Here is a 25,440-nt window from a genome sequence, read left to right as displayed (position 1 = left end):
GTTAGCCAAAGAAAAGGCGGAGAAAGAGAGAGCGGAAAAGGAAAGGCTAGCCAAAGAAAAAGCGGAGAAAGAGAGAGCGGAAAAGGAAAGGCTAGCCAAAGAAAAGGCGGAGAAAGAGAGAGCGGAAAAGGAAAGGTTAGCCAAAGAAAAGGCGGAGAAAGAGAGAGCGGAAAAGGAAAGGCTAGCCAAAGAAAAGGCGGAGAAAGAGAGAGCGGAAAAGGAAAGACTAGCCAAAGAAAAAGCGGAAAAGGAAAGGCTAGCCAAAGAAAAGGCGGAGAAAGAGAGAGCGGAAAAGGAAAGGTTAGCCAAAGAAAAGGCGGAGAAAGAGAGAGCGGAAAAGGAAAGGCTAGCCAAAGAAAAGGCGGAGAAAGAGAGAGCGGAAAAGGAAAGACTAGCCAAAGAAAAAGCGGAAAAGGAAAGGCTAGCCAAAGAAAAGGCGGAGAAAGAGAGAGCGGAAAAGGAAAGGCTAGCCAAAGAAAAGGCAGAAAAAGAGAGAGCGGAAAAGGAAAGGCTAGCCAAAGAAAAGGCGGAGAAAGAGAGAGCGGAAAAGGAAAGGCTAGCCAAAGAAAAAGCGGAGAAAGAGAGAGCGGAAAAGGAAAGGCTAGCCAAAGAAAAGGCGGAGAAAGAGAGAGCGGAAAAGGAAAGGCTAGCCAAAGAAAAGGCGGAGAAAGAGAGAGCGGAAAAGGAAAGGCTAGCCAAAGAAAAGGCGGAGAAAGAGAGAGCGGAAAAGGAAAGGCTAGCCAAAGAAAAGGCGGAGAAAGAGAGAGTGGAAAAGGAAAGGCTAGCCAAAGAAAAGGCAGAGAAAGAGAGAGCGGAAAAGGAAAGGCTAGCCAAAGAAAAGGCAGAGAAAGAGAGAGTGGAAAAGGAAAGGCAGGCCAAAGAAAAGGAGAAGGCAGAGAAAGAAGAGAAAGAGAAGCCCGAAAGACTGAAAGAGAAGAAGGATGAAAAGAATGGAAAAGAAGAGAAAGTAAATACAAGGGGTCTCCTGAAATCTTCAATCAGGAAAAACAGGAAATGAAGGGATTTGGAAAAGCTCGATTAAGGATATTATAAAGCTTTGTAAGGTTTGATGTAACCTATTTAAATTAAAGCAGGAAGGTTTTAAACAGGGCTGGTTTAAACCCACTGAGACGTGAGACACACAGACCAAATTTAGGTGAATTTTCATGTGGTAACCTAAAGACATAAGATCAACATCTTGTAAAATACATCCTGTAAAATACAGTGTATTTCGTCACAGTTGTGTTGAGGTCTTGGCTGAAGGCTGGAGCTGGTGTCAGCATTCCCATAGCCTTGTTTGGTTGGAGTACAGTAACATTGGTAGTAGAGCTTTCGGGGTGGTTGTAAGGTTCTTACCAACTTTTGTGATAATATTAAGCATGTACAATATATATATTAATAGAGGTATCTTTTGGTTTACTGTTGTTATGAAGTGCTTGGTGTTTCAGCCTTCAAGAAATGATGTCAATGATTTCTATTGATGTCAGTGATGTTAATTATGTCATTTCAAATGAAGTGATTCATTGATTCATTTTCACACAGCAGAAAGTGATTCTTTTAAATAATCCCCTAGTTGAGCCTATCAAATTAAAGGGGTTTAGATTTTGCAACAGACACTGTGCAGATGAGACTTTTTAGAATTTAAATGTTCTTTTTAAGGTGAATATTAATGAGAAGTGAAATGTTAGTTAAGTTTATTAAATAGTTGTTTTTCTAAATCACTTTTTTGTTCTCACGGTGAACCTAATGAGGTGGTTATTTATTATTTTAATTTTCAACAAATTTCCTTTGTTTGGTTAAATTATTGTGTGTTATTATTACTCAATATAATTATTGAGTTTCTTCTTACATTTTCTGATGTTTGCCTTGATTGAACTAAATGGATATTTTTGCTGTAGTGGCACTCACTTGATGACCATGTCTGCATGCATTCTAGTTTTTTTAGTCTAGAATAGAAGCTTACAAGGCATTGTCGAAAATGCAAGTTACCAACAGACATTTATTTATGTGATATCTTGCCATTTATGGTTATTTTTCAAGATTATCACTCTGAAACAGTGTACTATTATGGTGAAAAATGCACATTTAGATGAAAATTAATTTTTCATCAAATTTTTCATCTCAGCATTATTGTTTAAATATTGAGTCCTTTCCAGTTTATGTATATGTATTACAGCGCAAAAGTCAGAGGACAATTTTCATTTAATTAATTTCCAGGAAAATGGCCATTACATTTATTTTATTTGATTATTTATAATATTACATTAAGTTTATTTTCTAGGAGATATTTTTTCAGCTATTACATGCAAGTTAATACACTATCATCAGGAAAGGAAAAGTCAAAAGTAAGACCATCAACACAGTCACCATCAGATAAATAGTACTTAAAGCTTTCATCCTTCAGAGACGGGAGAAAATCAAGCTTCACTTTTGCTTCAGATCTGAAAAAGTCAATCCATCCATCCACTGTGAGAAGTCAGGTCACCACTATGGGTCTAAAAGGATGTGTAGCTGCCAAGAAATTGTTAGTGAGGAAAGGAAATAGAGAAGAAAATAAAACAAAAAGCTGCTGGTGTTCTCAGAATGATAGAATGACCAGAAAATGCAACCAAATTCTAAGACTCAACTTTGAAGGTGTGAAAAAATACTTCTGTCTCCTACAGAAGAAAGGCAAAAGAGTGAACACATTCATTATTAGATTAGATTCAACTTTGTCATTGCGCAGATACAGTTAGAGTGTGAATGAAATGCAGTTAGCATCTAACCAGAGGTGCAAAATACAGGTACAGTAGTATATACATAGCCATGGTAAGCGATGCTGTGGTTAGAATATTTACAATTAAGGATGGTAAAGTGGTAAACATAAATGTACACAGAGTATGTACTGTGAGAGCAGCATATATAAAATTATTGAAGAATTGATGGCCTATTTACATGTAGTTTCATTTTCTGCTAAATGTTTTTTGCTAACACTGAAAAATGACTAAACGTGTGGTCTCTGACTTTTACACAGTACTCTGTATAGTTTTTGGTGTTTGATAAACGTACATTACTGTACTGTCAAAATGTGATGTAAACATTTGTGGTTCTTAAGACTGCTGATTTTATTACTAATGTTTATGTAAACTATTGTTTGTAGCAGAGCCGGGCTGATATGTTGATTGGCTGATAATGTTCTGCAGATTTGTTGTTATTGGCAGAAATCTTGTCTGTATAGAGACTGCTAAACTGCTTTAAACACTGAGGATAAATGGCAAACAAAACCTCTAATGCTAGGTAGTTCTGCCCTCACATTACAATGTTTAAATGATTTATAAGTTTGTGAGTTTAAGAAATTTGGCAGTTGAGAACTGATATTTGACAATCCACAGTTGACCGTGGACAGATAGCTTAAAGGAGTGTTTAGTTTTAATCGTATTGAATTATATTACCAGATGATGTTGGCTATCAGAAATGTTAGCTTGTTAAAATTGGCACTGGTTACAAAATGTTCATATTGGTCAGACCTTGGTTTGTATATGAATTACTGGATGAAAACGAGCCAACATGTTTTCAGAAAGCAGAATGTAAGTACTGTATTTGGTCAAAGGTGAAGATAATGTAGTTGTTTCTAATGTGATGTAACCTTTCCTTATTAAAATATATTTTTAGCAACTTGATATTTGCCTAGACTCTGTGTGTGCATGAGTGAACTCCTTTTTGAATAGGATGTGAGCTCTGTGGAAAAACTCTAGTCAGTCATGCAGTTTTTATCTATCTGTATGTGTCTGTGTATCTGTAAGTCTGCATGTTTTGTTTCGGTGATTGGCTGGTTGTTTGTGAATATCTGATTGAACTATCCATGCTTCGCCCTCAAATGGTACTTTTGGTAGCAACTGAGATTGAGAATGTTGGCCCTTTATTCATTTAGAGTTGTATAAAAAAGATAAAAACACCGATTTGACCTTTAATGATGTATGAATTACTCTGCATCTGATTCATGAAACCTTTGTGTAGAAACAAGTGGAGATATGAATGCAGATGATAAATCAACCTCATTGTGTGAAATCAAGCTCTAGTTAACTAACCAAATCCTCATTTACATATAATTTACATGAAGCATGTCCTAAATTATACAGATGTTTCAGTAGGAAGCCGAACATCAGTTTTTAGTGACCCATGAGCCAATGACTGTGCTTAAGTTTGAGGTTGAGGAGTGAGTGTTAAAACTACAACTACTAAAAAAAAATTTTAAGATAGAAACGTGATGGTATAGTGTGATTATTTTCATAAAATAATGTTTAAATGCTGTATTATTATGGTATATGAGATTTATATGCACTAGCTGTGTTTTGTATTTTTGGGCAGTATCTGTAGTATAAAAAACAAGTGCAGAGCAATATGACTTTAAATGGAAAATGTGTTTGGTTATCAGTGTGCATGTAAAATAAGTACATCCAGTTTTGTACTAGATTGTCATGTGCATAAATGTTTAATATTACTGTTATTTTCCATTTTTGTTCTTATCATTGGCATTATAAATGATATTGATGGTGTTGTGGCTAGTTAACTTAAAATCAAGCATTTTTCAGGTTCTTAAATGGTAACGTTCAAATTTGGACATACTCCCATACACACTTTCAATGAATTAATGTTATTGAATTTATACTACTGAGTTGTTGCTGTGACTAAAGGAAATTAAGCAGATTTGCCACAGTGCATGTTAACAGTGTAAAAGTTCAAAATAAATATAATTTAGGATAAATAACACACTTTTAATCTCGGTGTGTTAACAAATATGGAGCTGTTTGCTGCAGTTTCATTAGATTTTTCCCAACTTTCTGTAAAGCTTGTCCAGCCTTGCAGAAGTTACAATGAAAGAGCACATTTGTGGGCGGAGCATGGAGGGGTAATTTTTTCTTTCTTTCTGAGTGAGTGACTGTTATATGAATAAGTAGGTAAGGTTTAGTTTCTTATTTTCTTGCACACAACAAACAGGGTTAAAGGAGAAAGATGTCACAGTGGAAACAAGGGAGGCAGCTTACACAAGAGCAGGTAAGGCCCCAGCCACAATACAGCACATCCTGCAGTGGACTATGGAACTAATTTAGAGGACACCGAAAGCAACCTGGTTTTCAAATTAGGCTGTCTAATCATCAGTTGTATGCAGAGGTTTGGGTGTCCCTGGTCAAATTACATGCTTTGTTGATTTTTCTATGTAAGTATAGTTTAACACATCTTCTACATGGAACACACCTAAATATGGTATTTTTCTGCAGATTTTAGTGCATGAATTTATTATTTATTTGCTGAATTTTAAAATGTAAACTGTGCAAAAGTTATGACACATTTTATATTTTAAAATTTCAGCAAATAAATAGTAATTGTGTGTTAATAAATGCAGAAATGTTGTGACTGTAGAGGATTTGTTAACTTTCACTTAGAAAATCAACAAAATATGTAATTTGACTAGGGGCACCCAGACTTTAGCATATTACTGCATATATATATATATAAACAGTAAATATTTTACAATTTAGTATGAATATGTATGCTATTCATTAATAGGAAAGCCTGCACAAAACTAAGCATTGTCATGTATCCTCTGCACCAAAAAGCAGCGTTGATGATGATGACATGCATGTTTAGTGACATTTAGTTAAAACCTAAGTCTTCCTGCAAGCCTTGGAAACAAAATAATATATTAACCGTTTACTCAGTGAAATATGGGAAGCAGAGGTAAGATGACTGATATGAATTAACTTAAAATTCCGTTCATTTCCATTTTAGCCATGTCATTTTTTCAAAAAGGCATCGTCACAAAGCAACTTTACAGATGTTTCCATGGATTACAGAAAAAGTTCAGACATTTTGAAACTATTAATCATTATTTACATCATAAAGAATTCCATGATCTGGTTTCAGATGCTTCAGTCAATCAAAAGACTGAAGAGGTCCTTGCAGGAGAGAGCCAAAGAGAAACTGAAAGTGAAGTGAGAGATAAAGGATCTGAGTCTGTCTCAGTCACTTCTGTTTATGAAGGCATGTTACCAGTTTTAACTTTACCTTCATACATTTGGCAAAATTATTTTATTTTTAATGAAATGGATTACTAATTGAAATGCTTTCCCTTATTTTCCATATTTTGCCTTTATCAGCTTATTATAATTAAAAATAAAGGTCAGGTTAATAAGTTTCTATTATGTATTTACAGACAAGGCTGCCCAAACATCAGATTTTCACTCTTTTGGTCAGTAATTATTAGCTTTTTACACTTCCCTTGTTTAAGCCATTAATTTAAGATCTGTTTCTATTGATTAGCCCAAAATATTTACATAGTAAATATCAATAAATACAACGTAAATAGCGGTAAAATGTAAGTGCTAGCTGTCATGATATTAAATATGTAGTGAGATCAGCAAAATCTGGCTTTAAAATATCCTATTTCCAGCTTTTACACTTTCCATTTTCTGTTTGTAGACTCATACGAAAACATTGACAGCACTGGAGGCAAGTTTTCCATGACTTTTTTGTAGAACAAGCATTTTAGTTAATTGTACCTTTTTATAAAATTAATTCATGTAATGTTTAAATAAAAAATCTGTTAAAAAATCAGTATTATCAGTATGTATTAATATATATTTGCTTTGTGTGTTCAGAGTTAGTTGTAGAGGCCTTACCGGAGAAAACTCTAGGTAATGTTGGATTTTATTTATAGACTAGTTTTTCTGAGGTTTATTGCTTATGCCAACACCAATGACATGTCATGCCTGCAAACCTTGATTTGTGTTCTTTTCTTTTTTCTAGAACTGTCTGCTACAGAAAGATACCAAGAGGAAGAATCAATCCCAGTAAAACTTGAAGAAATTAGTATGTACACTTGTGCACCCTTTTGGGCTTCCTTTAATTGTTAAGTTACTCATAAGGTATTTTCTCATATTTTAACCTTTAATTTGTTAGTTTATATGATCTGTCAAGGTGTACACTAGCTTTCAATTATTAAAAAAAAAAAATGTTAATTCATTCTTGGATTACAAACCTTTTATTCCTAAAATTATAAACCAGACGTTACACCTGAAAGTAAAGCTCCACCAGAGAAGAAACTAGAACCTGAACCTACAGCAGAATCTGTACCTCTAACTCAGACTGCTCCAGAGACTACACCTCAAACATCTGCACCTCAAGATTCCTCAGAGTCTTCTCCTGGGCATGAATCTACTCCAGAGGTTACCACAGAAACAGAGGGTGGGTTCAGAGTCCTGCTGTGCTGTTCAAAAGTCTTTTACCAGTCTGACTCTCTGGGTTAACTGAATTCTTTGTATTTGTGTGTTGACTTTCCACAGCCAAGAAGAAAAAGCCAAAATTCTTCAATAAATTTGACAAAACGATCAAAGCTGAAATTAACGCAGCTGAGAAACTACGGAAGAAGGTTGGCACTGTGCCTGTTTTTTATTAGTTAACCAGGGCAAATAAAATTAACTTCATATGGCAAATGTACTTTAATGTGCTTTAATTGTATTTGGCTTGATTCTTTAGGGGAAGGTTGAGGAAGCTCTGCGTGCATTTGAAGCTCTTGTCCAAAAATATCCTCAAAGTCCCAGAAGCCGATATGGAAAAGCTCAGGTAATAGATTTTGAAGGAAATATGCACAACAGCTCACTCACGCTTGACAAGCTCAGTTATTACCCACAATAAAAGACCCACTGTGTAATGCGCCATTATTAGAGCTCCAACCACTGAAAGTGCTGAATTCCTATTGCTTTTGCTCAGATTTGTATAAATTATTTTCTTTTTTTAAAGCCAAGTGTGCAGACCAAACTGAAGTTGAGCTGGATTGGCCTGAAGGGGGTGCTACAGCATAGTATTTCATGTTTTGCCTGATTCCTACACTATGCGGCTTACAGACATAAATTTGGGCGCTGCTGATTTGTTGGCTCATATAAAACCGAAATACTTCAAAAACTCACCCGAATTACTGGGTGCTATGAAAGCAGAGTAGCAATCGAATAAAGTATTTTTTGTACATCATTTCACTTGAGGACATGAAGCTGGATGTAGATAAAACAATTTAGTGAGTCTGATAATGATTTTAATTGCTCATAAGAAAATTTTTCATTAAATGTATTGTATTTCTTATTGTATATCTCTGTTACGAAAAGGCCCCAGTCTGATGTACCTCATTGAGATAATTTGTGCTGGAACCTTGAAGATTGTGGCTTTATTAATGAAACAAGTGGAGCTTGTTGAAACAAGCAAAGAAAACCTATTAAAAGTGCAGAATCGAAGTACTGAATAGTATGTAGCCAAGGAGTTATTACATTATAATTTAAATTTGTTATTGTAAAAATATTGTGCAGTCTTTTTTTACAGAAATATAAAACAATATATTTCTGCCATGATTGTTGTTGCTTGACAACAAAAATTGTAAAAAAAGGCTCAAACCTGTCAGTATGAGTGTAGTGATTTCACAAATCATAACTCATTTCGAAAACAATATAGTTGTTTTGATTCACGTCGTTCTTCGATAGATAGACATTACATAAGGCAGATTTTCAGGCAATCCTAACAGCATGGTATTTTATAATGATGGACAAGGACTGAGCTATGTGGTATGTTAGCTCTGAATTCTGAGTGAAGAGGAAGCTTTATTTTCAGAGGAGTGAGAGTCTGCCCTCATTGTGGGCTAGCTAGATTAATTATCATGTTTTATAAAATAAAATGAGTATTATTAACTGAGCACTTTATTTGCTGCCATCTGTTTAATGTGTTGTTCCTTACATGTGTATATTGAATTGAAAGACTTGCGCTAAATGGTGTTATATATGATGTATTTTTATACTCCTAGTCGATACAGTGTGTAAATAGAAATTACTGCATAGCTCATGATATTACATATTCTTACATATATTATTGCTCAATTATATTAAAAAAGCATAGCAATGAAATAAATAACTCTAAATCTAACTTTCAAGGGTTAAAGAAACAAAGTAAACATTTGTAGATGTATAAACCACAGATGAGCTGAAAATGTATTTATGATGAAAGTGTACTGGGGGCTGCTTGTATATATAAACATTGATTTGTTTGTGTGCAGGCTGAAGATGATATGGCTGAGAAGCTGAGAAGTAATGAGATGTTACTGAAGGCAGTAAACACTTACAAAGAAGCAGCAGATCTCCCAGATGCCCCTGCAGATCTCATTAAAGCTACGTTAAAGAGACGTGCTGACAGACAACAATTCTTAGGTACACAAATGAACCCAAACGCACTCGCACATCCTTAAATGCTTGTCTTCAGGGTGCACTCTAACTGATCTTTCCACAGGTCGTACAAGAGGCTCTTTAGCTACCTTGGAGAAACTAGTGCAAATTTTTCCAGAGGAAATCACTCTGAAGAATGATCTTGGAGTGGCTCATCTGCTGATCGGGGATAACAAGGGTGCTAAACAAATCTATGGGGAGGTGAGATGTTTTCTTAAGATGCCCCAGAAAAGATAACTTAAAGTTTTGTAGTAGTGTAGATCAGTAACAGTGGACTACAATTGCAACATGACGGTCAAAGATTATTCCATAGGTAATAATATAAAAACAGTATCAGATAACACTTACAACACAGTTTAATATTACAGCTTATTAAAAAATGGTCAATCTAGCCAGTTTAAGAGAAGCTAACATAAAACAGTTGCTATTCAGATGAAAAAAATTGACTGACTTTTCCCTTTGTTGTTTCTCTTTTATAGGTTTTGGCTATGGCACCAAATGATGGATTTGCCAAAGTGCATTATGGATTCATCCTTAAATCAGAAAATAAGATTGCAGAAAGCATACCTTACCTCAGGGTGAGACCTACAGATTATTTATAAACAGCGAGAAACCAAAAATAGTGTGAAATGGCTTATTTTTGTTATATATTCATAAAAGTTGAGCATGAGACTGTAGCACAATATAAACCATATTAAATAAATTTGTTGTCCTCCAATTTCAGCTCAGCAAGTATTGGGACAGATCAATTTAAAAAAACGAATTCCAAACCCTTTACAATCAATAACTGTCTCGAGTGTGTGACCCAGTAATGACTTCACTTGGAAGGTTCTGCCAGGCCTCTCTCAGTTGGTGTTTGTTTTTGTTGTGTTCTGACTTGAGTTTCTTTGCTAAATTTGGTATATATCAGGAGGCTGTCCACCTTTCTAGGTTAAGTGTGCAGTATACTTCGGGTTATTGTCTTTCTGCATTATGAGCTTCAGCCTAGTGAGTTCAGAAGTATTTGCTTGCACATGGCCATAAAAGATGCTCGTGTACACTACAGAACAGATTCTGCTGCTCACCAGGAACAGCAGGGGTCAGCAGGTGTATCCACAAAGTGCCGTTGTGTGAATGCAGGTTTTCATTCCAATCAAGCAGGAGCACACCTTATTTCACTTGTTTAATCACTTGGACTCAGTTTTCAGTGATTGAGTAACACTATGATGTGAGCTATTTTGTTATAATAAAATCTGCAGCTACGTCAGCTCTTTGTCAATAAGGTTGGTGGCCTTTGAATTACAGCATTAGCAAAGACTAGTGAGCCAGTTATTAAGCAGCTATGCATGCCCAAGCTATGACACTGCCTCCACCATGCTTCACAGATGAAAAGGCGCACTTAGGATCATATGCAGTCCTTCTCTTTTTTTCATACTTTTCACTTCCAGTTATGTTGATGAACATTAATCTTGACATTAATTTAGCTCCAGAACTCCTTTCTAATTCCAAACTGGCCTTTCTGTTCTTGGTGATGAAAGGCCAGTGGCGTACAAAACAGTGTAGCTTCTGTGGTGCTTGATGTACTGTATAAATATGAATACTAACACTTTAACCTCTGCAGACTTTAGTCTTTTTTTTGGGGGGGATTTTGCTTAACAGATCTAACAATGTTCCCTTCATCAGCTGCTGTGGCCTTCTGGGATGGACTGATCATTGCAAATTGCTTACACCTCCAGTAGTCCTCTTTTTCAGAATGTTCCATACGGTTGTTTTTTAGGATGCCCAGTCATTCTGCAATGGTTTTATATTGGTATTTGCTTAAATCCCATGCTCAAAACTCTCTTACAGCTTTTCTATCATCGCTAATTCTCTACCTGCCATTTCATTTTTGGTTTGTGCTTTTACATCAAAACAAGACCCCTAAAGTGAATCTGGATTTGTTTGTGTTTCAGGAGGGTTTGCAGTCAGGGGAGCCAGGCACTGATGATGGGAGATTTTATTTTCATCTTGGAGATGCTCTGCAGAGAATGGGTGATGCCAATGTAAGTTGTAACAGAAATAGAAAGTAGCTTAATCAAAATCTAAGATGTTCCATACAGAGGTAATGATGTGTATGTGAAGGTAATGAGGTGTATGTGCTTGTATGTGTGGGCAGGAGGCTTATGAATGGTATGAGACTGGTTACCAGCATGGTCATTTTGCATCGGTGTGGCAGCGATCACTTTATAATGTACCAGGACTGCGTGCTCAACCGTGGTGGACAGCCAAGGAAACTGGATTCACTGACCTCGTTCGGGTACTGAATGTGGATAATCATGCATAATTAGGCTTATGCTTGAAATTTTCTACATTTACATCTACATTCTTTGGAGTGAAACAAGCATGTGGTGAATTAGTAAATTAGTAACATGGTTTGCAAGAGAATGTGTTCATTATCTAGTACCATATGAAGAGGTTAATTAAAATTAAAAAAAAAAAACCTTTAATAAGTGATGGTAGTGTCCTGTCCCCAGTTCAGTCATTGCTAATTTCCAACCACAAGGTATGACTCCCCCTATCATTCAGTGCTGGGGAGTGGCTGAGGGCTTTCTCTCTCAGACATCTGACAGCAGACAGCTGAAACATTACTTGGATTCAAAGTCATGCACTCTTGATGATTAAGCAGTAAAACATTTGCACCACTCAACCACAGAGTTGCTTAGATTTCGGTGTGAATTAACTTGGTGTTTCAGTAGTTCCTCATGCTCAGACAGCACTGTGCTTAGATAGAAAAACAGTTACTTGTGTTATTATTGGCTTACTGCATGATGATGATCAGAAGACAGTAGATCATGGGTTCGAATCCCAATAACACCTCAGGCCTCTGCAGTCTGAGAGGAGGAAACCCTCACCCCCGCAGGCAGGGGACCCTGATTGATGGAGAGAGTTGTAGCCTGAAGCTGGGAGCTGCCAGTGAATAAATTAGGGGGAGGAACCGAGAGAAAATCCAACAAAAAAGCTATTTTAGCTTTATAAGGCAACCTTTTTGTAGACCTAACTGCATTGTCTTAAACATAAGTTGGGCCAACTTGTGACTAACCTAAGTAGACCTAAAATTTGAAGTTGACCCGACATGAATACAATGCTAATGTAGCTACGTATTACGCTATTTATTTTAATAATGATGTTACATTTTTTTATCAACTTCTTTTTTACTATTATTATTATTATTATGTTATATTATATATATTATTATATAAACGAACGCCAACAGTTAAGATCATCTCCTTCACTGGGGAAAGTCGTTCCATCATAAAGTTATAGTTTTTAGTGGCTGCTGTTTTACTGCCAGCATGCATTCTTGAATGTTGGCTTAATTTCCTCCAAAAGCTTCTTTCCAATAATATCACATTCATTTACATAGAATATTTCTTTTAGAAGCATTAATTATGTGTTTGTTCCATTACTGCATATCTGTGGTTGTTTTGTAGATGCTGGAGCGGAACTGGATGACCATTAGAGATGAAGCACTAGCAGTGTTGGACACTAGTAGTGGACTGTTCTTGCCAGAGGATGAAAATCTTAGAGAGACAGGAAACTGGGGCCAGTTCACACTCTGGCAACAGGGTAATACAAATGCAGACCAACAATGTCATCTCAGTAACCTAGATACACACATAATCAAAATAGTAAACCCTCATGAAAATATAAGATACATCCACATACTTACCAACTGTCTGTCACTTTAGATTGAGTAAATAATATTGACCACAATCTCACACAGTATCCTCTTGTAAACACAAGTGCATTTCAAAATCACTTCTCTTCTGCAGGCCGGAAGGTTGGTACTTCCTGCCAAAGTGTTCCTAAAACCTGTGCTTTCCTAGAACGTTACCCGGAAGCCACCAGTTGCAAGAGAGGCCAGGTAAAGCTCCTTTATATAGCCCCATGCTCGAAAAACCACTTAAACCAGGCCCTGCTGAAGATTTATGTTACATTCTCTAATTATTGTGCATCAGTGTTATAGCACTGTTACTTAATGAGAAATTAAGCCTATGATTTGAAGAGCACTTACATCATGGAGGTAGAAATAACTGTAATTATTGTTTTTCAGAAGTGATTGGACTGACTAAATTAGATTAGATATCTATTTATATAGTAATATACTGTAAGTCATTGTTTCAACTGAATAATTAAGTTTATTGTGACTGAAATATAAAAACCTTTCCTTGTAAATGTACTGTGCTCAACTCTCTTGGTTTATTTAATTGAGATGTGACCAAATTTGAGATATGAGATGAGTGTGTTTTTCAAGTTCAATGTAAAATTAAATGAAAAAGTAATTTAACGTGCTAAATGTGCTGAAATTTGTTAGTACATCTGGTAAATAGTGCATGTTCAGTAATACATACACACTTAATCCGTTTATTGCAGTAAATATTTTTCAGGCAGGAATAATGAAGTGGGGAATGTTCATGCAGACTGCTGCGTGATGTATATATTTGTATATACAAATATGTATATATATTTGTACATATGACACATATACCAGTATTTGTATATGAAAAACGAGACATTAAGGCGTACAACTGTACATATAAAATAAGACAAAAGCCACACAAACTACTCATTTTATTGATGCACAGAATTTTGAGCTGATATTTTATGTACATATCTGTCAATGCATACACATAAACATCTGTTAGATACCAATATGATTGTACATCATCATACCTACTTCATTTGTTCAGAGGTCTTGTGCAGATTATAGTTTGAAAAGAATACCTTGGTTGGCTGTTTGCATTGTTTAAACTTAGTTCCCTGCATTCTGTTTTGTTTTTTTCTGCCTGTTTTTCTCCTTCAGATCAAATTTTCAGTGATGCAGCCTGGCACACACGTATGGCCACACACTGGTCCCACTAACTGCCGCCTGCGTATGCATCTGGGCCTCGTCATTCCCCATACTGGCTGCAGAATCCGGTGCACCAATCAAACCCGGTCAGTTAATCTCAAACAAGCACATGGACCAGAAATCTAAACAGTAACATTAGCTTTAGTAGCGGTGGCAGTATGCAGTACTGTGAAAAAAGGCACATAAGCACATTGTTTAAAATATATTTATTTGTGCAGTATGTGTTTATTTGCTGAGAAAAGTGTTATTTGAATAAACTAAATTTATGGAATATATATATATATATATATATATATATATATATATATATATATATATATATATATAAAATGAATAGTGATTTTATGGATGTTAGTGTGTTTGTTTAACCATTTTCAAACGTCTCCTCGAGGAAGCCCAGTATTATATGTAGTTAAAAAGCAACTCCTGGTTTGACCAAGCAGTGCTTCATTAAATTGCTCAAGATGTAATTGACGATATTAACAAGTCTCTGTGGTGACAGTGAGGGTGTCAAGGAAAAATATGGACTCAATAAATTCTTGTTACTTTTTTATTGTTTTTATGTTTATTTGAATTATGAATGACTTTATTCTAACATATATTGTGATAAACTCACTGCTGAGGTAAATTGTTTAAAAATTTGATTAGAGGCCTAAAACTTTCGCACAGTATGCAAATAAACTGAAATGCAGTAAAAAAGTAACAAGAATTGTTAAAAAAGTAGCTAATTTAATTTTTTTTCGATACCCACAGCAATCACATGGGTTTGTTAACTTCACCAGCACACACAGCAGTCATTTACCACAATGAAATATTGGCAGAGGTGGACGAAGTACACAAATCATGTACTTGAGTTAAATTAGAGATACCCAAGGTAAAATATTACTCCAGTAAGAGTAGAAGTCCTTAATCTAGACCTCAACTTCAGTAAAAGTACAAAAGTATTTGCCTTAAAATGTACTTAAGTATCGAAAGTAAAAGTACTAAAAGAGTAATTATGGCTCTGATGTCCTGTTATCATTTTTGTAACAAGACTCGCTTCATGAACTCATTTTAGGTGAAAATCCTCCAGTGTCTCTCTTGGTAAACCAGTCTTTTAATAGAATGTCATTAATTAGTGACGCTGACGTCTATTAAAATGATCATAAGCACAGAACACTGGAGGTAAACAGTTTATCAAGGAGAACCGAGTGGCTCTGAAATCACTTTTACAAACAAGGTTTACAAAGTTTCAGTTTAAGAATACTTTGTAAATTAGTTACAAGTCGAATAAAAACCTTAAACACAGTCTTTAAACTCAGGATCACAAATAAGTTTTCCTTCACTGTATTGATCTGTAGGGTCTCTGTTCATAAACATAAACTAACCGAAACTAATTTACTATAAAATGAAAGTGTTTGTATGAATTAAAAAAAAAGAAACATGCCAGTCACGACTGCATATGTGTACATATTTCTATGTTGTGGTCTATTTACACAAAGTTAGGTTAGTTCATCATTTAGGGACGTATGTGCTACAAAATTTTTACACTGCTGCACTGATGTCAAACCGTGTGCTGCACTGGGTCGGTATGATGCTTTGTGGTTCTTTTGTTTTGACATGTTACATTTTTATACACACAAAAACCAAAAGGAACAACAGATTTCTCAAAATGTAGCAGAGTAAAAAGTCAGATATTTGACTTTGAAATGTAGTGGAGTGAAAGTAAAAAGTCGCCCAAAATGGAAAAACTTAAGTACAGATACACAAAAAAACTACTTAAGTACAGTAATGAATTATATTTATTTAGTTACTGTCCACCACTGAATATAGGTTACCCAAACCAGGCACTGGATGATCTAAATAATATTGGGCTTCCTCGAGGAGAAGTTAGGAAAGGATTAAACAAACACATTCACATGTATGACCTACTTATTGCATTAATACACTGCTCAAAAAAATAAAGGGAACACTCAAATAATGCATCCTAGATCTGAATGAATGAAATATTCTCATTGAATACTTTGTTCTGTACAAAGTTGAATGTGCTGACAACAAAATCACACAAAGATCATCAATGGAAATCAAATTTATTAACCAATGGAGGCCTGGATTTGGAGTCACACACAAAATTAAAGTGGAAAAACACACTACAGGCTGATCCAACTTTGATGTAATGTCCTTAAAACAAGGCAAAATGAGGCTCAGTATTGTGTGTGGCCTCCACGTGCCTGTATGACCTCCCTACAACGCCTGGGCATGCTCCTGATGAGGTGGCGGGTGGTCTCCTGAGGGATCTCCTCCCAGACCTGGACTAAAGCATCCACCAACTCCTGGACAGTCTGTGGCGTTGGTGGATGGAGTGAGACATGATGTCCCAGATGTGCTCAATCGGATTCAGGTCTGGGGAACGGGCGGGCCAGTCACTAGCTTCAATGCCTTCATGTTGCAGGAACTGCTGACACACTCCAGCCACATGAGGTCTAGCATTGTCCTGCATTAGGAGGAACCCAGGGCCAACCGCACCAGCATATGGTCTCACAAGGGGTCTGAGGATCTCATCTCGGTACCTAATGGTAGTCAGGCTACCTCTGGCGAGCACATGGAGGGCTGTGCGGCCCTCCAAAGAAATGCCACCCCACACCATTACTGACCCACTGCCAAACCGGTCATGCTGAAGCATGTTGCAGGCAGCAGATTGCTCTCCACAGCGTCTCCAGACTCTGTCACGTCTGTCACATGTGCTCAGTGTGAACCTGCTTTCATCTGTGAAGAGCACAGGGCGCCAGCGGCGAATTTGCCAATCCTGGTGTTCTCTGGCAAATGCTAAGCGTCCTGCATGGTGTTGGGCTGTGAGCACAACCCCCATCTGTGGACGTCGGGCCCTCATACCATCCTCATGGAGTCCTCATTTGTGGCCTGCTGGAGGTCATTTTGCAGGGCTCTGGCAGTGCTCCTCCTGTTCCTCCTTGCTCAAAGGCGGAGGTAGCGGTCCTGCTGCAGGGTTGTTGCCCTCCTACGGCCTTCTCCACATCTCCTGGTGTACTGGCCTGTCTCCTGGTAGCGCCTCCAGCCTCTGGACACTACGCTGACAGACACAGCAAACCTTCTTGCCACAGCTCGCATTGATGTTCCATCCTGGATGAGCTGCACTATCTGAGCCACTTGTGTGGGTTGTAGAGTCCGTCTCCTGCTACCACGAGTGTGAAAGCACCACCAACGTTCAAAAGTGACCAAAACATCAGCCAGAAAGCAGAAAGGTACTGAGAAGTGGTCTGTGGTCCCCACCTGCAGAACCACTCCTTTATTGAGTGTGTCTTGCTAATTGCCAATAATTTCCACCTGTTGTCTATTCCATTTGTACAACAGCTGTGAAATTGATTGTCAATCAGTGTTGCTTCCTAAGTGGACAGTTTGATTTCACAGAAGGTTGATTTACTTGGAGTTATATTGTGTTGTTTAAGTGTTCCCTTTATTTTTGAGCGGTGTATAATTTGTGGTTATTGTAATATGAGTGTTTTTTGTGAGCAAATAAATGCTTACATGACCAAATACATAGCTTTTAAATATAAAAGCTTTTCTCAGGTGCCAAAAACTTTTGTACAGTACTGTAAAACAAATCCCTGTTCTCTGACCTGCTGAGCCACTTTGAGAGCTGTTGTTAAATAATCAGTATTTACACACACATTTGACTGTGCACAGCAACTGACTTGTATATTAGTGCACTAGTTTATAAAACTACTGCTGTTTATAGAGTATATTTGATCATAATGCTGGGCATCAACCATAGCCTACTGTTGGAGAGCTGCACTGCAGAAGAATTGTTTAGTATGGGTATTAATAATGAATCATTTATATTATCCTGTGATGGACTGACAACAGGCTGGGATAGGCTCCAGCACCCCCCCTGCAACCCAGATGATTAAGCAGCTTATAAAATATGTGTGTGTCTGTTTTATTATAGTGTAATTTGTCATTGTTTTATTAAAGCACTCAATGCTGTGTGCTATAGTCATACTTTTCACATCATTGAAAGTCTGTTTGGTATAACGCGAAGCCAAAAGCCTATGAATTAAAGCTTTGGTAAATGCACTTAAGAATATTGGTATAATGATGTAACCAGGTCCAGATGTGCATTGGTTACATGGCCTGGTGCTCAGTTAGGTACTCAGTACTGTGCTCAGTTTAATAACTGTTTTCAGTGAAATCTCTGTGTTCTTTGTGTGTTGCAGGGAGTGGGAAGAGGGGAAGGTGTTAATATTTGATGACTCGTTCGAGCATGAGGTCTGGCAGGAAGCAGATAGCTACAGGCTCATCTTTATCGTGGACGTCTGGCATCCAGAACTTAGCCAATCACAGAGACACGCACTCTCACCCATATGAAGGTCTTAGCAAATCCCAAAAGTTTTGCTCAGAGCTTTCAGCCTATCTGAGTGACTTCTTTTTAAGCTCTTGGCCAGTCACAGGACTCTTCTGACCTCTAGCTGATCTCTGGTACTGAACAAAAAGGCAACATGAATGTACGCTGCTTTTTAAAATAAATATGGGTAATTTAAGCGTGATTTATGAAGAACATTAAGAATGAACATTTGAGTCAGGGAGAAGAATATGTGGATAGATTACTTGAGTTCTGTCAGGTTAACGCCAGTTTTGATCTGAAATTCCTGTTATACGTAAAAGAGGCTAAAACACGATGGATTAGCATTCCGCAAATTATTTTGGGATCATATTTAGGATTGAGAGGAAAAGTATAGGCATAGACAGGTAGTTATGAGAATTACAGAAGATGACCAACCATTAAGGAGAACTGTGACCTCCAAAGCTGCAAACACTGCATATTACTGTATGAAAGTATTTTAGCTCTAAGAAATATGCCACTTAAGAGGCCAAAAGCAGCATTTTAAGATATGGAAATGACGTGATTTAACATTGCACTACATGCCTGTGTGTGTGTGTGTGTGTGTGTGTGTGTGTGTGTGTGTGTGTGTGTGTGTGTGTGTGTGTGTGTTTTTGATGTGAATGAGTGTATGCGAGGGAGTCAAAATTACTGAGATGCCATTTATAAACTTTCATCACTTATAAACTGTGCCTTACACACAATTGCCAGGCCTTTAAAGATATCCACTACACATGCAATGTAAACCCAAAACAAGCATTATTTTTGTTAAATAAAAGAGAATTATAATTCACAAGTTTGATTTCTGTCATCCTGAGGTCTGCAGAAAACAGGATGTGGTGCAGGCTTACTGAAATCCCCTGGGGTGAATCAAACTGACAGTGGCTGAAACAAATGTGTGTTTCTTCAAGGTGGAAAATTTATTTGATGGTGTACTTTTAGGTGCCACTCATGTTTGACCACCAGTGGTTTTGAAGAGCTACAAGAAAATTAACTATTATTTGAAACAGGTGGGCAATATTACAATGTTTCATCGTTATCATGATAGTTTTTTTTTTTACAACAGAAACTATGATTTTTGAGCATATTATGGACCTTATCCTTACTTAAAGAACACTGACCTATAGCATGTTGCACTACAAAGAAAGCATCAGTAGTCCTGTTTAAATTGTTTTAGTGTAGCGTGATATGTGAAATTCTGAATCATTTTTTAAAGCTTTTTTTTATGTGGCACTACTAATGCACTGTATATTTGTGAAAATGTTGAGATACAATATAATCATGAAAAAGTTATATATTTTTGTCATATTGCCCACCCCTAATTTGAAGCTCATTTTCTTCTACCATAACAGGTCAAGTTTTCACATTTTTTATATATATATATATATATATATATATATATACACACACACACACACACACACACACACAAAGTAATCAGTAAGTTTCTCTACCGTAAACTATTTCATCAGTGCACGTTTATTGACTTTGTTCACATCTCAACCATTGAATTATGGTACAATTTTGAAAGATGGCTTAACACCTCAAGGATAAACTAAATCATAGAAAAAGAGATTTATTTTAATATACTGTTTAATATTCTGTAAGCACAGGCCAAACCACACAACAAAAATCCAAAATTTTAAAAACCACTCAATGAAAATTGAGATTACTGTTGGGAAATGAGGAAAAAAAATAATCAAAAATAATAGATTTGTTCAAAAGAAGATCTCTTTCCAGTGTATTTAGGACTGTAGTTATAAATTAAAGCTTTCTGCTCCTCTTCTTGGCTGGAAAAACTATGAAGACTCTTTTTAGCTGTTAAAAAGAAATTGGGAAGAAATTAAAAGATTAACTTTTAATTATTGACTTTAGCGTTACTGATTCATGATTTAATCAAAAACATTTACTCGGAATTCAATTTACCACAAAAAGGCCCGTTAAGAGGCCTGACTAGATGGTGTAGTATATTGCAGACTAGTAAATGTATCCATACCTTCATTGACGAAAAAGTAGGCCGTGTAGAAAGTGGTTTTGATGGCGGAGGGTGTGTGAGGGATGTATGGACGAGTCCATTCAAAGGCATTTTTCTCTGGGTGCCACTGGGTTCCATAAATTGGAAAATCATATGCTGTGTAGATGTAAAATGGCATGATGGATTACATTAAATAACACCATTTAGGCCGGTCATGATGAATTGCATAAACTTTGCTTCTTGATTAATCAGCAGTGATTGGCTTAAAAATAGTTTGCATAAAAATACTGCATATTTTAAAGCGTCCATCTTACGTACATATTTTTCTTCTATTGTATTTTTTTACAAGACCTTTTTCCATCATTTAAAGTTGGTATATTTAAATGACCTCTTTTTCCATCTTCTTTTCCCCAATTCCAATTCCACCAGCTAGCTAGGACTCCCCCAGTCAGATGATTCTACTAGCCTTAAGGTTACTGTACGTTTCCTCCAAGTCATGTGAAGTGTGACCACGTTTTCAAACTGCTTTCAATGTCACGGGACAGGTCAGTATACTTGGAGGAGGACACTAACTGTCAATTCTGTTACATCAGCTAACAGACAGATTTTGGGGGGTGGGAAGAGTAGGAGGACCATCCCACCCACCCAAAGACAGGAAAGCCAGCTATGCTGTGTTGGACTACTGGATATAGATAGTTGTAGCATCACCAGGTCTCCAAATGAAAAGCCCAATACCTAGACAATTGCAGCACTTGGGAGCCTGAATGAGCTTTGTTCTGATTGGCTGTCAGAAAAAGAAAAAAAAAAAAAAAGTCTAGCGGAAGCACTTTTTACAACTTCAGCATAAATGAGCAGAGCTAAACTGCTGATATCTGTAAACACAGTCACAAACACAATTAATTCTAATCTGTTAGTGCAGCTTGGTTACCTTGTACAAACCGAGGAGAAAAGGGTACAGTTTGAAAACTTTAACAGTGTTTATGTATTATAATAAATTTTATTATGGTTAAAAAAGAATCTAGGAAAATTTGTTTTTTCCATGATATGGGCCTTTTCATTTCTATTACAGGTCTTTTTTTTACAGTAAGAAACTAGGAAGCTTTAAAAAAAAACATTTTAATATAATAAACACTATATACCATTAACTATAATCTACATAGAATATTATTATTATGACTCTATTATAGTCAATAGTTTCAGCTGTAGATATATTTAAACTTTCATTTCTATACATGCAACAGCAAATCATATACAAGTCCTTTATCTCCAGATCACATATTACATGAGTATGTTCTTACCCTCCACTGTGGACACAAACTCCTTCTGTCCATCTGTGTTCGTGCTCAGAATTCGGTAGAACTTTTTCAGCTTCTCGCTCTTATTAAAACTCTGCGGGGGAAGGAGGGGGGCAGTGAATGTGCTCTGATGCTAGCAGTGTGTTGGTGATAATCGTAGTCAAAATGCATTATTCCAGATGGTTGCATTACAGAAGGTAAATGAGGTAATAACACAGATAATCCCATCAACTTTCTATTGACGTAACAACACATTTAGTGTGATACCTCAGTAGTGATGCTCCACCGATGAGAATTCTCTGTGAGTGGCTCTTTTGCCAGTGATGTTATCAGGTCATCTGGAAAGTCCTTGAACATTCTACTGTCCTTTGATTCTACAACAATAAAACAATAGACCACGCTGTAGCTCTTTACAGGGGAAATACCTGGGACAGGTAAAATATTCAGGATAGAATATTTTACAATTGAACTATTTTTCCTCACCGTATCAACAACTTGTTTTTTTTCACTGTTCATTTATTTTTGTGGGACAGTTTCAGTCATGGGGAGTCACATAACTCCACAGGTTGGTGTAAGTTAATAGAAACCGCTTGACATCTAGCTGATGAGTGGAATCAGAGGTGATGCAGTACTGGTTAAAACTGAACGATATCAGAGGAAATGGTCACATTACAATTTTTTTTAAAACATTATGATCTTTGGGGGGGAAAAAAAAACATGACCCTGTTATCTATTCGCAAAAAGAGCAAAATAAACATTAAACAAAAAGTTTCAGATGGAATTAAATTCAATATTCAATGTTCCATTTAGTGCTGCAAAACATGGACAAAATACTATATTGCAACTAAATTGGTCCATATTGCAAATGCAATCTTCACCTTAGTGAATCTTTGATCTAACATGGTTAAAGTAGGGTGGTCAAAATATATACATACTGCACTACATCCAATTAAACAAGGCTAATTATGCTCTCTGTAATAAAACATGCAGTTGTTCAGTACTGATGATGTCCACAATATGCTCACAAAAGCATATTGTGACGTAATGTGATGTAGTTTATCAGGATAAACGTATACCAAAAAAAGGAAAAAAACAACCAGAAGTTTTGACTGGATAAAAAAAACAAAGATTAAATAGGCTATTAAATAGGCCTACAACAGAGTATAAAAACTGAAGACTTCACCAATAATTTGAATGTAAATCAAAATCAAAGCGCTGTTTTGTTTTCTTTGCTCTTCTGTGCTGATAATTTACCAGACGTGTTCAAACAGTGTGAGCAGCAGTAGATTAAAAGTGTAAATCTCTGCTGTGTAAACCTAAATCACAGGTTCTATGAGCATTAAGAGATGGTACAAAATGCAACATCCCGCTCGATATTCAGAACACATCAAAACAACTGAAAAGAAAGTGCTAGAATACTGACACCATCTGTAGCTTCAGTTTTTGTACCGACGTGCAAAGTATGACACAAATTATTACATTTTTTGCCTCTGTTGTTGAGGACATTGGATTTCATGGCTTATATTGCAGCGTATACTGCAATCATTTTAGTATGTTTGTGATATTGTAATTACAAAGCCTGATGTCTCGATAACAATTGCTGTATGAAATGCTATACACTGTATGAAATGCTATATGTTACACCTCTGGTCCTGTTTGATGTGAGCAGAATAGAGTCAGTACTAATCAACACCCCTGCCTTCATGTACTTTGCGAAGAGTTTTCATGATTAATAGCCAATAGGTTTGAAGAAACTGTAATTAACCATTACATGTTAACAGTTCGCTAATCTTGCTATCGCACCTTTGGTGAAGTCCAGTGGTAGCGCAACGCCAGTGGTGTTAGTGTGGGACAGTAGTAACTTCTGGCTAGTCAGAAATGTTAGCAGCTCAAAGCCCAGGCACGTCCCCCACACAGGAAAGTAATCACCTTTCAAGTTGGCCTATAAACACAAACAAAATATTTTCAGCATGCAAGTCGTGCAGGAATCTTCCTCTGCTTTGAGTCCTTGACCAGAGATCATAAACACGCTAGTAAGTACAGTCTTTCAACCAAAGGTCACAGACATTGAACTGTTCTCTGAAATTACAGCTGACAGTGACCGTTACGCTCACACTAATGATAGAAAGAAAAAAGGATCGTTTCATGTGAGATACGGGAACAAGTCTGCCAAGAAGTGGCATTTCTGACCTCAAGAGCAAGTCTGTAGAAAATACCAGCTGCTTTGGCATAGCCAGATGAAACAATGCTGGCGCCACCTCCAGGAAAAAGGATTCTGCAGAGAAAATAGAGATCCTTACAGCGCAATGCAAAGGCATCACAGTGAACAGTGTGATTATTCCTGATGTTCAGTCACTCACCCATTTATGGATTTGAAGAGTTTGATGTACTCCTCCTCAGACTTTTTAATCCTGAGGACGTAAAGATAAGTCAGTCTTTGCAACAGCGATAAATTGCATAATAAACTGTCAAGAAGCACTGGAGAAGGTCATTGCTTAAAACTATGTAACCAATGGTGGCAAGTAACACTGCATTTATACCCCTTTTTTTAAATGTCTAATTTAAAACGGTCAATAGAGTTATGACCACTTAAAGGAACAGTTCAGTGAAAAAATCTATTTCAATATATACATATTGGGGTTAATATATTGTGTAGCTAAATATCGAGTGTAGCTAAAAAGTAATGGAAACCAACAAAGATTTTGGGTGACATAGTTTTGGGGTTTTTTTTCGTACACACACACACTTATATATTATACATATTAATATGAAAAAAAACCCAAAACTATGCCACCCAAAATCTTTGTTGGTTTCCATTACTTTTTAGCTACACTCGCCCTGTAGCTCCACTACAAAAGTGAGGCAAACTTCAGACTCCCGACAAGCCTTCCTTTATGGTGAGGGGGAAATTGTGTGAATTTGATTTTTCTGTGAATCACTGCTTTAAACTTACATGACTGGAACGACTCTTGCGCCCGCAGACTCCAGATATTTGACATATGAGGCTGCAATGTAAGCATTTTTTCCAGGTGTGGGTGCAGACACCTCCTGAGCAAGAACACCTGAAGGGAGAGAATCACAGTCATTACTGCAGTGGAATAAAGAAGTGCATGAAGAAGGCCCGGCTGAAAATAAAGACCTTTAGAACCATTAACATGAAAAAAACTGGAATCAGTGAAAGGTCACCTGTTAAACCACTAGAACATTTACACTGTGATATCAAGCCATCAGGAAAATCACCAGAAACCAGCAAGAACTTTAAATGGTGTCTATGATTTTTTTAGGAGGAGAATTTCTAAGGAAAGCTGGATAGTTTTTGCCTAAATTCTGCTCTGTGAAACTATCGTTACACCCCGGAAGTGTTAAGCAGACATAACAGCGCAGCTGGCCACAGACTGAGGCCAACACAGTTAACCTACAGCACTGCACTCACAGTCGAGCTGACAGCGGCAATCAGCAGCAGTTCACTTTACCTATCACAGGACTGTCATTTCTTTTGACTCCCGCTGGGACGACAACAGAGGAAACCGTCTGGAGTAAAAATAAGAAACATGCGGCCCCGTACAGGCGTTTCATTCTCCTCCTCTTCACCCCGGGACGAAATGAAGTTTCGTTGTTGACCAGAGATCGATCCGGGACTTTTCGAAGAACTCTTTAAACGAGTCGGTTCACTGAACCGGACCTTT

The 25,440-nt window shown here is 36.9% G+C and overlaps 2 protein-coding genes across 5 annotated transcripts in view; one reads left to right on the top strand and one right to left on the bottom strand.

Moving 5' to 3' along the window:
- unm_hu7910 (un-named hu7910) overlaps nt 1-19,280 on the top strand; it is a 41,621-nt gene extending 22,341 nt beyond the window's left edge. For 2 of the 4 annotated variants that reach the window (XM_017712443.2, XM_037533261.1), the window contains exons 4-21: nt 4,978-5,034; nt 5,905-6,021; nt 6,194-6,229; nt 6,460-6,489; nt 6,639-6,674; nt 6,787-6,849; nt 7,045-7,224; nt 7,323-7,408; nt 7,516-7,602; nt 9,074-9,224; nt 9,304-9,440; nt 9,719-9,817; nt 11,171-11,260; nt 11,374-11,514; nt 12,689-12,824; nt 13,031-13,122; nt 14,062-14,195; nt 18,321-19,280. In XM_017712443.2, the coding sequence (XP_017567932.1) occupies nt 4,978-5,034; nt 5,905-6,021; nt 6,194-6,229; nt 6,460-6,489; nt 6,639-6,674; nt 6,787-6,849; nt 7,045-7,224; nt 7,323-7,408; nt 7,516-7,602; nt 9,074-9,224; nt 9,304-9,440; nt 9,719-9,817; nt 11,171-11,260; nt 11,374-11,514; nt 12,689-12,824; nt 13,031-13,122; nt 14,062-14,195; nt 18,321-18,471 (1,823 nt within the window). In that variant the 3' untranslated portion in view covers nt 18,472-19,280. The remainder of the gene's footprint in view (nt 1-4,977; nt 5,035-5,904; nt 6,022-6,193; nt 6,230-6,459; nt 6,490-6,638; nt 6,675-6,786; nt 6,850-7,044; nt 7,225-7,322; nt 7,409-7,515; nt 7,603-9,073; nt 9,225-9,303; nt 9,441-9,718; nt 9,818-11,170; nt 11,261-11,373; nt 11,515-12,688; nt 12,825-13,030; nt 13,123-14,061; nt 14,196-18,320) is intronic. The other 2 variants (XM_017712444.2, XM_017712445.2) reach the window with 2 other exon arrangements.
- A 660-nt stretch (nt 19,281-19,940) lies between these two features.
- ggh (gamma-glutamyl hydrolase (conjugase, folylpolygammaglutamyl hydrolase)) lies at nt 19,941-25,402 on the bottom strand. The gene is made up of 9 exons (XM_017712448.2): nt 25,228-25,402; nt 24,708-24,816; nt 24,115-24,165; nt 23,945-24,029; nt 23,558-23,696; nt 22,022-22,128; nt 21,758-21,848; nt 20,481-20,615; nt 19,941-20,302 (listed from the first exon to the last, which is right to left on the bottom strand). The coding sequence occupies exons 1-9, from the start codon at nt 25,328-25,330 to the stop codon at nt 20,184-20,186; spliced, it is 939 nt and encodes a 312-aa protein (XP_017567937.1). The 5' UTR covers nt 25,331-25,402; the 3' UTR covers nt 19,941-20,183.
- Nucleotides 25,403-25,440: the final 38 nt, after the last annotated feature.

This window comes from Pygocentrus nattereri, chromosome 2 (assembly GCF_015220715.1).
Source record: "Pygocentrus nattereri isolate fPygNat1 chromosome 2, fPygNat1.pri, whole genome shotgun sequence".
Taxonomy (NCBI): domain Eukaryota; kingdom Metazoa; phylum Chordata; class Actinopteri; order Characiformes; family Serrasalmidae; genus Pygocentrus; species Pygocentrus nattereri.
This window is presented reverse-complemented; position numbering and strand designations above follow the sequence as displayed.